Consider the following 14,294-nt stretch of genomic DNA (forward strand, 5'->3'; position numbering starts at 1 on the left):
CTAATAATGAGCATAAATCGCTAAAATTATGAAGAAATTAAAAATTAAAAATTAAAATCAGAAAAAAATGTTGATTTAATGAGAGAATATTGTATAAAAATAGAATTATTAGCTAAAATACGTATTAATTTTATGATATTTCAATCACATTAACGAAAATCGCCCATTTTTAATTCAAATGGGCGGGAAAAAAAATAAAATTCCAAAAAAAATTGAATTGGGGAAACGATAGGGGACGGGATATGAGAAACCCCATATGTTTGGGAATTTTTCGCATCACTATATTATTGGTTACATGGAAAGAAAACCAGAATGGCTACAAAAACATATATTTGGAAACGAGCTTATTCCATATGGACAAGCTCTGTTAGTTAGTATACAAGTCTTGGGTACTGTGGCACTGCGTTCCACCTTACCCAATACTTGTGAATTTGACACTTTACAAAGCCGCCAACCACTTCACTTCACTAACGAACTCACTAATGTAAAAAATAAACGTTCTCACTATCATTCTCACTAACGACTTCACTAATGTTCTCATAAATTTTCCTCAATATCTTCATCATCAGTGTTAACCCTATTGTAGTCATACTTGAAGCCATAAACTTTCTCTAACTTCTTAACGTACAATTTACATAACTTACCTTCGTCATCGTATGGTTTAATTATATAACTATTTCTATCTTTATACACAGTCAATGAAAAGTCAACTGGTCTCGGATGTATTTGAAAGAACATGTTATGCTCAGGAAGGAAGAATAAATGTTTAAATGTATGTTTGTTATACTGTGGAATTCGAATGAGTTGCTTTTGTTCTGTCATTTACATCCAAATAAAAATTTTCAGTAAAAATAAAAAATAAACTTAAAAATAAATGATATCACCACCCTCACACGTATGAAAACATAGCACAAAAATAAATTTAGGTGAAGTGGTGAGATCTCACCTCTTTTTTCACCTGCTTTTTCACCCTGTTGAATTCATTGCTTTATAACTCTCTTCCTTGGTTTCTTTTTAGTTGCTTTCTTCACGTCTGTCTCCAACTTGACTGTCTTTCTTCTTCGTCCGTAATGATACCAGTTACTTCCACCAGTCAATGGGTCAAATGGTCTTTCGTAAGGGTTTCCATACATTCCATAGGGACCATACGGAAGAACTACTGGTGGAGAAGAAACATTTTCTTTAGTTCCATCGACTCTATTTAAATGCATTGTTTCACCTTTCATCTGGTCATTAAAGTCTTTTGCGTGTTTTGCAAACTCATCGTCCTTTCCTAAAGCATTTTCTGACTCAGTCGCAACCAAATTGGATGCTTTATTTATGAGCCCTATTTTATTTAATCTTAACTTCTTTGCAACCCAACCTCCAATCTTTCCTTTATTTGCATCTAATGTCTTCGAAACTCTTCCTCCACTCATTTTATTTACTGCGTCATAAGCTCCAAGTGCTTTTGCTCCAAATGCTAATGCTTTTGTTCCCATTGCGCCTAAAGCTGCCCAAGCTACCATTTACACCATATTAAAATCATCTCTCTTCAATATTATCTCATAAAAGTTCTCGTTACTGGAGAAAGTCAATGAAACATAAGCGTTCTCACGGGCTTCGCCCTCACCGCTTTGCGGTCTATCTAACTTATTTCTTATATCATCTATTCTCAATAAAATGTCTGAACAATTGCTAACATCTTCTACAACAGTTATTTCATCATGAATGACCTTCAAAAAACAAGCTCATTTAATATGCAATTAAAATCATCTCAATAATGAGTCCATCCTTTCCGTCTTTGGGTAGCACAACATCTTTCATTGAAGAAGGTTCGACAAGTCTTATGTTAAACTTACTGACAAATATACTATAATGCTTCGGCGGCGAATACATATAGTTTGAAAGACATAATATAGATTCTTCAGCAAATTCACTTATACTTTTATAACAATGTTCTCACCAAATACCACCAATTGACAAATCTTGTAGCAATCCTGCTGAACCTTCACTGTAAACGTCGATGGTAACATTCCACGAAGGTCATCTATTGACATTTGAGTCACTGAATTTAAAGATTTTCTTAAAGCAATCGTCATTATCTAACCATGCAATAGCTTTGAAGTTTTCATTCGAATATACATCTGCTTCATTAAATGTAAAACCTGACTTCTTTGCAGAGACGATTTTAAAATCTATTGCATTTGTTTCAAAATTATATGCTATGGTAACTTCTGAAGGTAATGGATGCCCTTCCGCAGTCAGTTGTTCTCTCACTACCGTTTGAAGCTTTGTGTTAAAAACTTTCATGTCATCTCCTGTGTCTAGGTTCACATACACAGCAACAGGGAAACTATCTTTGCTTCTTTGTCATTATATCTCAAAACATTAAAGTTCTTCAATAATATTGTCCTTCCTGCTGGAATACTTCTAACTTGTCTTATTTCAATAGCTTCTCACCTCCTGTTTGATATTCATAAGTATACTGACTTTCTTTTGGTTGGTTTTCATCATAACATGTTCATAGTATCTTTATACTCTTGTCAGTTAGACTCGGTGCTATGTTCTAAATATTTCTGACTTGCATTTTTAATGGAGATAAAATGAAGCATTTAATACATGATGTAGATGAAGACATGAATGAAACTCAAACTTAACTTCTCTTATTCTTCCTTTCAGCAAAGATTATGAATTCTGTTCAAATGGTGTTTATTTCTATTGTGGAAAGATGGGGTCAAAGACATTCAACCTCATTCGTCATATACTCATAACAGAGCGTTTAGGAAACGACTCTTACTATGACCAAATCATATATTTCAGACTCTATGGACTCAACAGCGAAAACATTTATGTCAAAAGTTCAAGCCTCTATCGTTTAAAAGTTCCAGACAGTGAACTCATTGAATTTCTTCAACGTTACATTCGACGTAAGAGAAAATATTATGCCATCGTAGAGTTCATACAGTCAGGAATGCAAAAGACTTCTGAGGAGATGGAAAGAATTATTGACAAACACCACTTACGACAATACTCAGGAGTTTACGATATGAAACGACTGACAAACTACATTCTATCAAAACTTTCAAAATACCCCTTCAAAAAGTATCCTTCAAACACTCTGCTCGTTTGTGACGACTTCGCCGGAAAAGGTTTAGTGTCAAAGCCTGACTCACCATTAGCTAACATCATAACTAAAGTCAGACATTACCATTTAACTGTAGCAATACTTATGCAAATATGGCGTTTTCTTGCTTTAAACATAAAACGTCTCATAACTGACTTCGTTATCTTTCAAGGTTTCTCACGTTATGATATTGAACTCATTTGGAAACAGTCAGGTATAACATTACCTTTTGAAGAAATTTGGGAAGCATATAAGTCTCTCATCTCTCCTCGTTCATACCTTGAGATTCATATCATGACTAATACCATTAAAGTCAAAAATATTCCATGGGAACGACCAACATTGTTTTAAAGTTTAACCTTCAATTGATTGATGGTAAACAAATTCCATGCATCTCTGTCGCCATTTCTGTTAATATTTTTGCTGTCATTCATATCATCCACTTCCCCATCCGTTAGCTTTTGAGGATATGCGTTAGAATAGCTGTTCTTAAATGAAGGCTTTTCACCTTTGAGAGCATAAACTCTATAACTTTCTGCATACTTTATGTTTGAACCTCCTGAGCCATCATTGACATAAATTTTTATAGGCTTCCACCCTTTGTTCATATTCCTGCTTCTTCCCTTAGCTCTTTTGTTCAATAGTTCTACATCTTTATACACAGCTCCTGTCTCAGTGAATTCAACAATATTTTCATTCGTTAGCTTTACATTCAAACCCTTGTCGAGTATATTGTTCATTTCATACATATAAAAGGTTTTTATTCTATATGAAATGAGAAGCAAATCCATCTTAGCTGGTTCCGTTAATGTTCCAATTGAACCAACATCAAATGTTGACTCACGAACGACAAACAATATTGTCATAAAGAACTATAGTTCAGAGTGTTTGAAAGAAAAAGGAACCAGAGTGAAATCCGTGAATTTAAACTCAGCTTCAAACGCTAACGCTACATCAGATGTTAAGTTAGAGTATCCACCTGGACCAAATTCTTTCAAGGAAGCAACGACAACCCTTACACAAAGTTCAAAAAATCTCTTCAGATAACGTAGACCATTACCTTCTTCAGTTATACCAAACAATTTTACTCAAAGACGATAAGAAGCTTTTGACAAATCTTATAAGTAAGAACCAAATAATTAACAAAGGAGGACCTTGAAAATGTTATCTCACGAATAAGGGAAACAATGTGTCATTGACTATCTCGACCTGAAATCGAATGCTGTGGTCAAACGCCAATATTCATGAAAATAGGTAACATCCGCATCATTGGAAACACCAGGAACTACAGGAGTTGAGTTTAAGTATAAATATTTCGAACGAGTATACAAACTATCTACTTACTATAAGCTTTGTTTGAAATATGTTTTAGTAAATTAAAGCAACTTATAGTATCTATCCAAAACTTCTTCAACAGTATCGAACTCATCTTCATAATGCAAACCTAATCTTATTGACTTGGTGCAGTTTTTCACTAACACAATATTTTTCTGTTCTCTTGACTGACATAACTAACTCATTTGTTTTCATCAAACAGCAACAACCAAAGTTCATGACCTAATACAAATATTCATACTTTATATTTTAGCTCTGAGTTCTCTTGTAAGCTGTTGCATTTAATATTTTCTAAAAAGTCAACTTCAACAGTCATTCGCACTGGTGCCTTCAGTTCTACAGGCTCTCCTTGAAAGTCAACAAGTCTGAATTGCATGTCTTTCAAATTATGAGGACTAATGCGAACCCATTTACCTAAATGAGTTGCTATGACAGGAACGTTTGGAATGAACATTGAATTGACTGCATAACAGAAGGATTTATATTCTACTGAACCTTTACTATTAATCCTGAAATACCTGTGACATTAGCTATTTTAGACTCAATGTATAAACAATTACATAACATACGTATGGAACAGATTTCATCTCAATCGGTTTTGTCAACACTTTCAAAGGAAATGTCATATGGTATGCTCCAGAAGCAATTGAACTCTATGACTCATTTTGGTATCTTAAACTCCTTCGCATAAACTGAACTTCAAATCCTGCAATAAGTTTAACATTCATTAATTTTCTTCGTTTATCATTGTTTATTGTAGTATTTATGAGAGCATTTAACACTCCAGCTAATTTTCATCTTATATTCTACATTATTGTGAAATTTATTTCGTGCTTCTTTCCATCTATTTCAATCTCCATGAAATCTGTTTCATCTGTTATAACGAATGAAGCGATAGTATTGAAGTCAACCATTCTGAATGCAAGCGCCTCATTCTGTAGACTAAGTTTGTTTGTAGCTTTACTGTCCCGTATTCGTTTGGGTCTGTACTTTGCAAATAGAACAAATTTTATTCTCATTAAAATATGAGTATAGCTGCATATGCGTATGAAGCTGACAGAGCTAAACGTTTATATTTGGTCAATACTCTCTCACACTTACTGACAAATATATTGTTATCAGTGATGGAAATACTGAGAAATACATAACATGGAAGGACTATGAAAAGTTTGACCCTATTTTAACTCCATGTACTATGCCATTCATTGTAAATGGTGAAGTTGTCATGAAGAACGACACAACAGTATATAACTGTTCATGAAGCGTTAGAATATATGTTGAATTATAATCCCGAAAGATTTGACCCAAGCACTACGCATGTGCAATGCCTTTATTAAGACGGTGAAATCGTAAGAGTTCCGAATTCAACGGTTTACCAGCTGTTCAAAACAGTTTACAAAACATTTTTAGCGAATATCTTTAATTCAGAAACTACAGAAATAAAATTACATATATAACAGATGCTAAAGAAATTAAATCAAAAACGACAACATTATTTACGTCACTTAATGATTTAATGACTTATATCATTAATATTCCTGCACCAACTACAGCATTGATCCAAATTCGACAGTTTGCAGTGTACTTTCATAAATGACAGTTATTAATTACTTTAAGGGATTCGACAGTAAATGAATCATTAAAGGCGTCATTAATGAAAATCATTGATTTTAATTCATTCACGATACATATAATTCATCTCATTAATGTTTCATATGCTTCTAAAGAAGGTGAGCAAAACTATCGATAAAGCGGTGTATGAAATAAAAGCATCAACGACGAAATTGAATTCGTTAACTTTTGACGGTGATAGTTTGTTAATGACATAACATCGGGGAAAACAATTTTAACGAAAGAATATTTAAAATCTCATGTTAGTGAGTTCGTTGAAATTGAAAAAGAAGGTGGATAAGTTCGATCCACTGAATTTCATTTTCAGCTTAGCGAATGCGGGTATTAATTTCGCTGAATGGACAACTATACAGAGTGAAATAAATGCAATATGGACGTTTTTGGGTCAAAACCGGGAATGGGTGAGCTTGTAAATGCTGCAAGAGACATTTAGGTGAAACAGGAAATTTTGTAGATGGTTTTAAAAGACTTGTTTCAAATGTTTTAACAAACACAAAGAAATTATTTAGATATACCATACATAACGGTCAGATTTTCGAACAGGTAGCAACAAACCCTCCGGTTATGGCTGCGTTGATGATGGTAGAGATATAAAACCACGTAACGACGGGAACGAAGAACATGAACAACAGGATACTGGTCGGGTTATTCGAGACATTATAAACGTGTATCCTGAAGTTATTGATTTATTTAGAGGAGTTAATGATTCAATTTCAAAACATTCTATAACCCTCGATGAAGAGAATAAATTAACAGATTATATATTCGTCATTATTGCAGAATTAATGAAGAGAATAAATGAAAAAGGAATTGTGATATCATTAATGTCAGCGATGTAATGATGAAAAGAAATTTTGACTCATTATTTACAAAACCGAAAGAATATAGTCTTTATGATGTAATTACGGAATTAATGAAAAAGATTAATGATAATAAGAGTTCTGGCGGAAGAGTTGAATTAGAAGTGAATGATGTTAATGAGAAATTAGCCGAAAAAGCAGACAAAAATGAGCTTTTAGCTCTGAGTGATAAAGTCAAGAACCACGTTCATTATATAACTTCAGACGAACAGATTATAACGGACTACCATGGATATTTAACACAGGATGAACAAATAAGCACGGAAGACCCCAATGAAAGAAGATATAAATTCATTCGTGCTAAAGGTTATGATATACGCTGTACTGTACAGTATGACACAGGTAAAGCACCAGAAGCATTTGGTTATAACGATGAAATTTATGCCTCTACTTTCTCTGTTAAAGGTGTATTAGTTGAACCAAGATTTACTTTGAGAGTTAAGTCAAAAATAACGTTTGAAGATGCTATTAAAAGTAAAGCTGACAAAGATGAACTTGACGCAACGAACAAAGTTTTGAAATCTCATAAACACAATATCTCCGATATAAATGAACTTCAAGCTACATTAGACAGTAAAGCCGACAAGAACCATACACATAAATCCTTCACTACTGTTAGAGCAGACGACATAATATTGAACTATACCCTTGGTTCAAGTGCACCTTTAGAGAATCCAAGTACAAGCGTAAAAGATACACTAAACTCCTTAAATAACAAATGTATGAATATCGAAGGTCATGCCAGAAACTTTGAAGCACATGAACTACAGCAATGTTAGATAAGAAAGCAGACAAAAACTTATGTGGATGCAGAACTAACAAAGAAATTTCGAAACCAGATACAATGACATTTACAACAGAAATTATAAATGGTGAACCAGCAACTCCATTTGAATTTGTTAGAGGTCTTCAACCAGATACTTTTGAATTTTTCTTGGATAATTCTATTGAACTAACATTACATTATAAAGTGGAACAAATGCAAATTTCATCCGGAGATACATTCCAAATGGTATTTAATGACATAAGTTCTTTAGAATATGTTTATAGAGTTATGAGCATATATGATTTAATATATCCTATAGGAGCTGTTTATACGTCTATGAATCAATAAATCCAAACACTTTATTTGGTGTAGATGGTATGAAATAGTTGACAGTTTCCATTCTACACTAATACGCAGTCAATGAAGATGGGAGGTTCAAAGAAAATAGGTATTGAAAACCTTCCTTCACATATGCATAGGTTCAGTGGAAGAACATCTGTGGAAGGAAATCATTCACATTCAATAACAAAAAGAGGTTATATAAATCTTGCAGCGGGTTCGGATAGATGGGGAATGAATAGATATGATATTTCAACTGACCCAGTAGATTCAAGCGCAGATATTTTCTGTGGAACTGCAGGAAATCATACACATGTTGTAGCTGGTATTACAGACCCAGCAGGTAATGGAAAAGATTATATGCCTCCTTATATAACAATGCACGCTTGGATACGAGTTGGTTAAAATCTTTAACTTTACATAAATGAGCTTGAAAGAAGTATTCGAACAACATCCATGGAGGTCATTTAAGAAGTTCAATGAAGCAGCAAAAAGTTGGGGATTTACTAACAGAGCTGAAGTGAAAAAGTTCTTTGACAAAAATGTTGTACATCAAAAAAATAAACCCTTACGACTACTTTTTACCAATTTACTCCAACACTCCTGACGCATACAATTTGACACTCTCATTCAAAGCAGAAAAGGAGGACATAAACCATTCCTCATCTTCATTAATGTTAACACTCGCAAAGCTTTTGCGTATATAATGAAAATAAAGGAACTCGTGAAGTGTTAAGAGTTTTACAAAAGTTTGTAGCAGAACATAGCCCAAGTACTTTAACATCAGACCAGGATTCAGCATACCTCAGCAATGAAATCACAGATTTTCATTAAGCATAACATAACTCACTACACTACTGAAGACCATAACCATAATATTTTAGGTATCATTAATCGCTTCATAAGGACTCTCAGAGATTTAAATCAAGAGCGAGACTTTACGAAGAAACAATGAAACACTTTCTCGAAGTATATAATTCTCAACAAATTCTACAACAGGACATACACCAAATTCAATGACACAACAACAAGAAGAAAAGTATATACAAAAGAAACGAAGCCAAACACAAAATATCAGAATTCAACACAATTTACCCTCATTCCTGGTACAAAGTTCGTGTAGTTCTTGACGACAAACCGTTGACAAAGAAACGTTTAAGGTTAAGTCGAAATTATTATATCGTAGACTCTACGCAAGGTAATGGATATCTTATAAAAGCTGCTGACGACTCCATTGCATTTTACCCTCGACATAAATTAGTCGAAAGTAGTAATGGCAAACTTGCTGAAACCATTGACGAAGCAAAGCGAGGAGTGGTTATTGAAATACTTGGCTATAACACAAACGATGACACTTATAGTAAGATATGAAGGAGGCGTTGAAGATGTTATACCATCTAAGAACTTGAGAGAGTCAAAGCCAACACATCTGGGTCCATTAGAGCGGGAGTACTGGAAAGACAAAAATAAGCCAGAAAGAATAAGAAAATTCTTCTAAACTTTTTCATTAGATGTAAATCAGACATGAATGAGAACAGTCATGTATTATTAATGTTTTCATAAATTTACACCAAAAATATATTTTAGGTGAAGAGGTGAGATCTCACCTGTTTTCTCACCCTCATGAATTTCCTTAAGATAGAAAAATAAAGTTAGTTTTATTTTTATTTATTTTTTTATTTTGTATGTAAGAACAGAAATGTCAGTCGAAGCAAAAACATTCACGAACAAATCTAATGGTGAAACATTCACAAAAGGCACTTATAACGGTATTGAAGTCTTACGTAGAGACAAGGATGGTTACATTAATGCAACAAAGATGGCAAGAGAAGCGGGAAGGTTAAACCATTTAAACAGATTTCTCAATAGTACTAAAATACAGGAAATTCTTGAGTTTTGGATGAACGAATACGGTGGAGCCAAAAGTGGCTCGACCTCAAAACAAGCATTTTATGAGCTTACAAAGGGTGTTATAAATGAATTCAAAGGTATTTACATACATCCTGACCTCGTTCATTTTGTTGCTGAATGGTGCTCTGTAAAGTATGCATTTTATGTCAAAGATATTATGGACTCCATAGACAAGAAAGTTCATGAGAAATTAGATGAAGAAGAACTCGAAGATACAGTAGAGAATGCTAAACCTTTGTTCGAACAAGAAGTTAGAAAAATGCGCGAAAAACAATTAGAACATGAACGTGAGATATGTTATGGTTATAGCGATTCTCCATTCGAACTAGACCAATGGGAACAAGAAGATTTAAAGAGAGAATTTAGAGAATATGAACTCGCTAAGATAGCATTAGAAGCTGCAGAAAAGAAGTTAAAAGCTTGGGGTTGTTTTGTACAAAAATATTGTGAGTAAATGAACCATTTATTTTTATTGAATTCACCAAAAATAATGTTTAGGTGAAGAGGTGAGATTTCACCTGTTTTTTCACCCCCGTGAATTTTCATGAATTTCCTTAAGACAGAAAAATAAAGTTAGTTTTATTTTTATTTATTTTTTTATTTTGTATAAAAGATATGATTTCAACAATCGGCACAACAACAATTCAAACAACTACAGCACCAAACTCTTTAGTCATGAATCCTACATCTATGTTAGTAGAGATGAAAAGCTTTATTCCTTCTTCATATACTTTTGAGACAGAAATACAAAGAATTAAGCAAGAACTTTTAACAAGTAATTTAGACTGTAGTGTGAAAGATGAAACAAATGAACAGTATCTTTATGACATGCAGGACATTATTGACCATTTACCCAAATTGCCTGAAATTCAGCAGCAAAAACTAACTATTCATGAATTCGATGAAATAGAAGTGAAACCAACTGACTCAGTAGAAATAAGAAGTTCATACGTAAAGTAAACTATGAGTTTCTAGGATATCATTGCAACCATAAAGTTATGAACAAAGATTGCGACATGGTATATAAGAACATCTCTGACATATATAAATCTGGGGAGTTTAAGACATACGACAACTTTGTTTCATTAGTTGCTGAATGTGTATGGCAGATAAGAGATAAAGATAAAAGATGTAAAATATGGAATGGACAAATAAAACCAACAACTTTTGAGTTAAAGAAAACCATTGACGCCTTAGTTGTTCTAGCAGGTCAAATTTCAATGTATAACGCAAAAATGAATCCGCAATGTTCAAAATGTAAAGCAGCAATGAGGAAATATAACTACTCCATCAAAGAGATAGAACGTATGAGAAACGACTATGCTGACTTAAAGAAAGAAGTAGAGAAACCAGCAGAAGATAAAATGGACATGTTAGCATTTCTGAACAAAAACTATCCAACAGCTGACGATTTCCTTCTATCTGACGTCAAGAAGAAGTATAAAGAAACTTTCGACATTGTTAAAACTTTTGACATACTGACAGAAGAAATAGAAGCTACGAAATTGTTTAGAATTTCAAATATACATCGTACAATTCATGTAAAACGCTTATAAAATAACTGGGGTGAAAAATTAGGTGAGAAAGGAGGTGAAATCTCACCTCTTCACCTAAAATATATTTTTATTGAATTCAGCAACAAAATTCATGAATTTCATTAGTTAGAAAAATAACGCTAATTTTTTTCTAAGAAAAATTTTTATTTTGTATGTAAAGACAGTAATGACAAACATTGAGTTTGAAACAGTTAGAAAGATAGACAATGACACCAAAGTGGTTAGAATAGGTGATTTAAACGTAAGATACTCAAAGAAATACAACAAATATTCTTTGTCAGACATTATATCTCCATCTGGAAAGAAAACAAACGACTGGGTTAGAAATGCTTCAACTCAGAAAATTTTGACAAGAAATCCTGAGCTTATGATATCGGTAAGATTCTATGGAACTACAGCATATCTCATTGACAAAAGTCTTATACCAATAGTTTTGTTATGGTTAGACCCAGTGGTTGGATATAACTTCATAACTTATGGTTCATTCGACTCAGAACGTTGCAGTGAAGGCTTACTTTATATCGTTCAGAAACCGAAGGACTTCAATACAAAGAGATATAAGATAGGAAGAACATATAATATAACTCAAAGATATGACAGTACAGTCAATAGAGTCAAGGTTGTGTTCGTTAATGATATGAGAGCCGCAGAAACAGAACTACTTGAAGTTTTTGAGAAAATGTATGGTGCTCCCATGAAAGGTAAAGAAACGTTTGAAGTAGATGAGATAGATAAAGCTATAAAATTATTTGACGAAGTTGCTGAAAAATACATGTAAAGCGTTTATTTTTGGTCTTTTGTGAAAGTCAGAAAATAAAGTTAGTTTTTTATAAAATATTTTTTTTATCCGGAATATAAAGACAGTAATGTCAACAACAGAGAACACAACAACTGCTATCGTTCATGAAGCCATAAATGAAGAATACGAATACATACAATATAACAAACAACTTCGCCTCATTCGTTCGGTCAAAGATGACATGTACCAAGTGCAAAGTATAATGAATGCTCTTCGTTCTACAAAGCAAGCATATCATTGGTTTGAAAACCAACAGACAAAAGAACTTTTAGAAGAATTTTCTCATATGATTGCTTCCCTCGGAAAACCGAGAGAAGAGATTCCGTACGAAAATCGCAAGAATTTGGCACCTGGTTTGAAAGGTTATTATGTTCATAGACTTTAGTTAGTATACATATCTTGGGTACGGTGGCACTGCGTTTCACTTTACCAAACTTAGCTGTTTTGACACTTTACAAAACCGTTAACGTATATTTTACAACACAAACGACAACACTAACTTAACATTAAATATTTACAAAGCCGCCAACCACTTCACCTCACTAATGAAAAAATAAACGTTTTCACAAACGACTTCACTAATGTAAAAATAAACGTTCTCACTTACAAAAGTATTGCAACTCCTCCCATTGCTGTGCTTCACATAACAGCTCATAATCTTCTGACTCACTTTCTTCTTCATATAGGTCAAAATCACTGTCAAAATAAATGTTAGTAAGTTTTGACAAAGCTAATGAAACACGCTTACCGTTTGTATCTATTGCTTTTATATATCTCCCATTATGTTTGTTGTCATAAACGCTCAAACTAACTTTACCCTTTCTCCCTCGTATCTGATAGAATGTATTTTCACGAGGAACGAAGAACAAGTTCTTGAACTCATGACCGTTGTAGTTTGTTATCTCAATAGTTTTCGTCATTACATCCAAAATAAAATAAAAATAATTTTAAAAAATAAACTTAAAAATTAATGATATCACCACCCTCACACGTATGAAAACATAGCGCAAAAATAAATTTAGGGTAGAAGGGTAGATCTAACCTCATTTCTAACCTCATTTCTACCCTGTTGAATTCATTGCTTTATAACTCTCTTCCTTTATCCAACTCTTCTAACTTCTTCCTAAGTTTAGCAATGTTGTCCTCATGAAGTTTAATCTTTCTCAAAATTCCTTCTTTATCTAATGGTTGCTTTATCTTTCTAAACTGAACTCTACCATCCTTCATAGTATGAATGTAAAAACCTTCTGGAATAGTTCCTGATTTAATGTATTCTACCAAAAACTTTTGTTTCATTGCTTCAGTGACTTTATTTGTCATTTCAATCAAATAAAAATTTTAATATTAAATAAAATAACGTTATTTTTCAGTAAGGAAACGCAGGAGTTTTACGATTTATTTGAGAAGTAGGTTCTGGTTTAAATGTTGGAGTCGGTTTAGGAGTTGACTTTTGAACAGGAGTTTGTACTTCCATAGGTTCAGGAGTCATTGAAGGTTTTGCTTGTGAAGGCGTTGGTTTTGGCGAAGGCGTTGGTTTTGGCGAAGGCGTTGGTTTTGGCGAAGGTGTTGGAGTTTGTTTAACTTCAGCTACTTCAGTATTATTTACAACATTTGCTTTATTTCTTTTCAACATCATAACTGCTCCTGCTGTAGCTAGCAAACCTAGTGGGAGACCATATTTTATATAAGGACTTGACCAAATGCTATTTTTGACAGGAGCTGGTGGAACACCTAACCTTGGTGAGACTGCTCTTTGCCATTGTGCAGCTCGTAAGAAATATTCAATAGGTGCTCCATAATCGTTTGGTAAAGTTTGTTTCATAGATGGTGAAGGTTCGCGAGAGCTTGATGAAGAACTCATTTATAAGCTTTAAAAATAAACGTTCATCCTTTATTCCTCACTGTCGTCCGTGCTAAGTTATAGTCGTCAAGTCTTATTATTGGTATGCCTGACTGTCTTACTTGTATTGCAAAGCAACAATCCCTCATA

The 14,294-nt window shown here is 33.4% G+C and overlaps 5 protein-coding genes and 3 pseudogenes across 8 annotated transcripts, besides 2 other annotated features; 5 read left to right on the plus strand and 3 right to left on the minus strand.

Moving 5' to 3' along the window:
• The first annotated feature begins 438 nt into the window (after positions 1 to 438).
• Positions 439 to 14,294: part of a mobile genetic element that runs on past the window's edge.
• On the plus strand, positions 6,859 to 8,031 carry TVAGG3_0450370 (annotated as a pseudogene). Its single transcript has one exon. A coding segment is annotated over exon 1 (1,173 nt).
• Positions 8,463 to 9,536, plus strand: TVAGG3_0450380 (annotated as a pseudogene). Its single transcript has one exon. A coding segment is annotated over exon 1 (1,074 nt).
• Positions 9,738 to 10,403, plus strand: TVAGG3_0450390 (uncharacterized protein; the record flags this gene model as incomplete). The annotated part of the gene is made up of 1 exon (XM_051234590.1): positions 9,738 to 10,403. The coding sequence occupies one exon, from the start codon at positions 9,738 to 9,740 to the stop codon at positions 10,401 to 10,403; it is 666 nt and encodes a 221-aa protein (XP_051104320.1).
• On the plus strand, positions 10,565 to 11,321 carry TVAGG3_0450400 (annotated as a pseudogene). Its single transcript has one exon. A coding segment is annotated over exon 1 (757 nt).
• Positions 11,738 to 12,283, plus strand: TVAGG3_0450410 (organellar and viral DNA polymerase type B; the record flags this gene model as incomplete). The annotated part of the gene is made up of 1 exon (XM_051234591.1): positions 11,738 to 12,283. A coding segment is annotated over one exon (546 nt), but the record flags the coding sequence as incomplete, so codon positions are not given.
• Positions 12,688 to 14,294: part of a mobile genetic element that runs on past the window's edge.
• TVAGG3_0450430 (uncharacterized protein) lies at positions 12,904 to 13,224 on the minus strand (the record flags this gene model as incomplete). Its single annotated transcript, XM_051234592.1, has 1 exon — positions 12,904 to 13,224. The coding sequence occupies one exon, from the start codon at positions 13,222 to 13,224 to the stop codon at positions 12,904 to 12,906; it is 321 nt and encodes a 106-aa protein (XP_051104322.1).
• On the minus strand, positions 13,388 to 13,624 carry TVAGG3_0450440 (uncharacterized protein; the record flags this gene model as incomplete). Its single annotated transcript, XM_051234593.1, has 1 exon — positions 13,388 to 13,624. The coding sequence occupies one exon, from the start codon at positions 13,622 to 13,624 to the stop codon at positions 13,388 to 13,390; it is 237 nt and encodes a 78-aa protein (XP_051104323.1).
• On the minus strand, positions 13,671 to 14,165 carry TVAGG3_0450450 (repellent protein 1 family; the record flags this gene model as incomplete). Its single annotated transcript, XM_051234594.1, has 1 exon — positions 13,671 to 14,165. The coding sequence occupies one exon, from the start codon at positions 14,163 to 14,165 to the stop codon at positions 13,671 to 13,673; it is 495 nt and encodes a 164-aa protein (XP_051104324.1).

This window comes from Trichomonas vaginalis, chromosome V, assembly GCF_026262505.1.
Source record: "Trichomonas vaginalis G3 chromosome V, whole genome shotgun sequence".
NCBI lineage: Eukaryota > Parabasalia > Trichomonadida > Trichomonadidae > Trichomonas > Trichomonas vaginalis.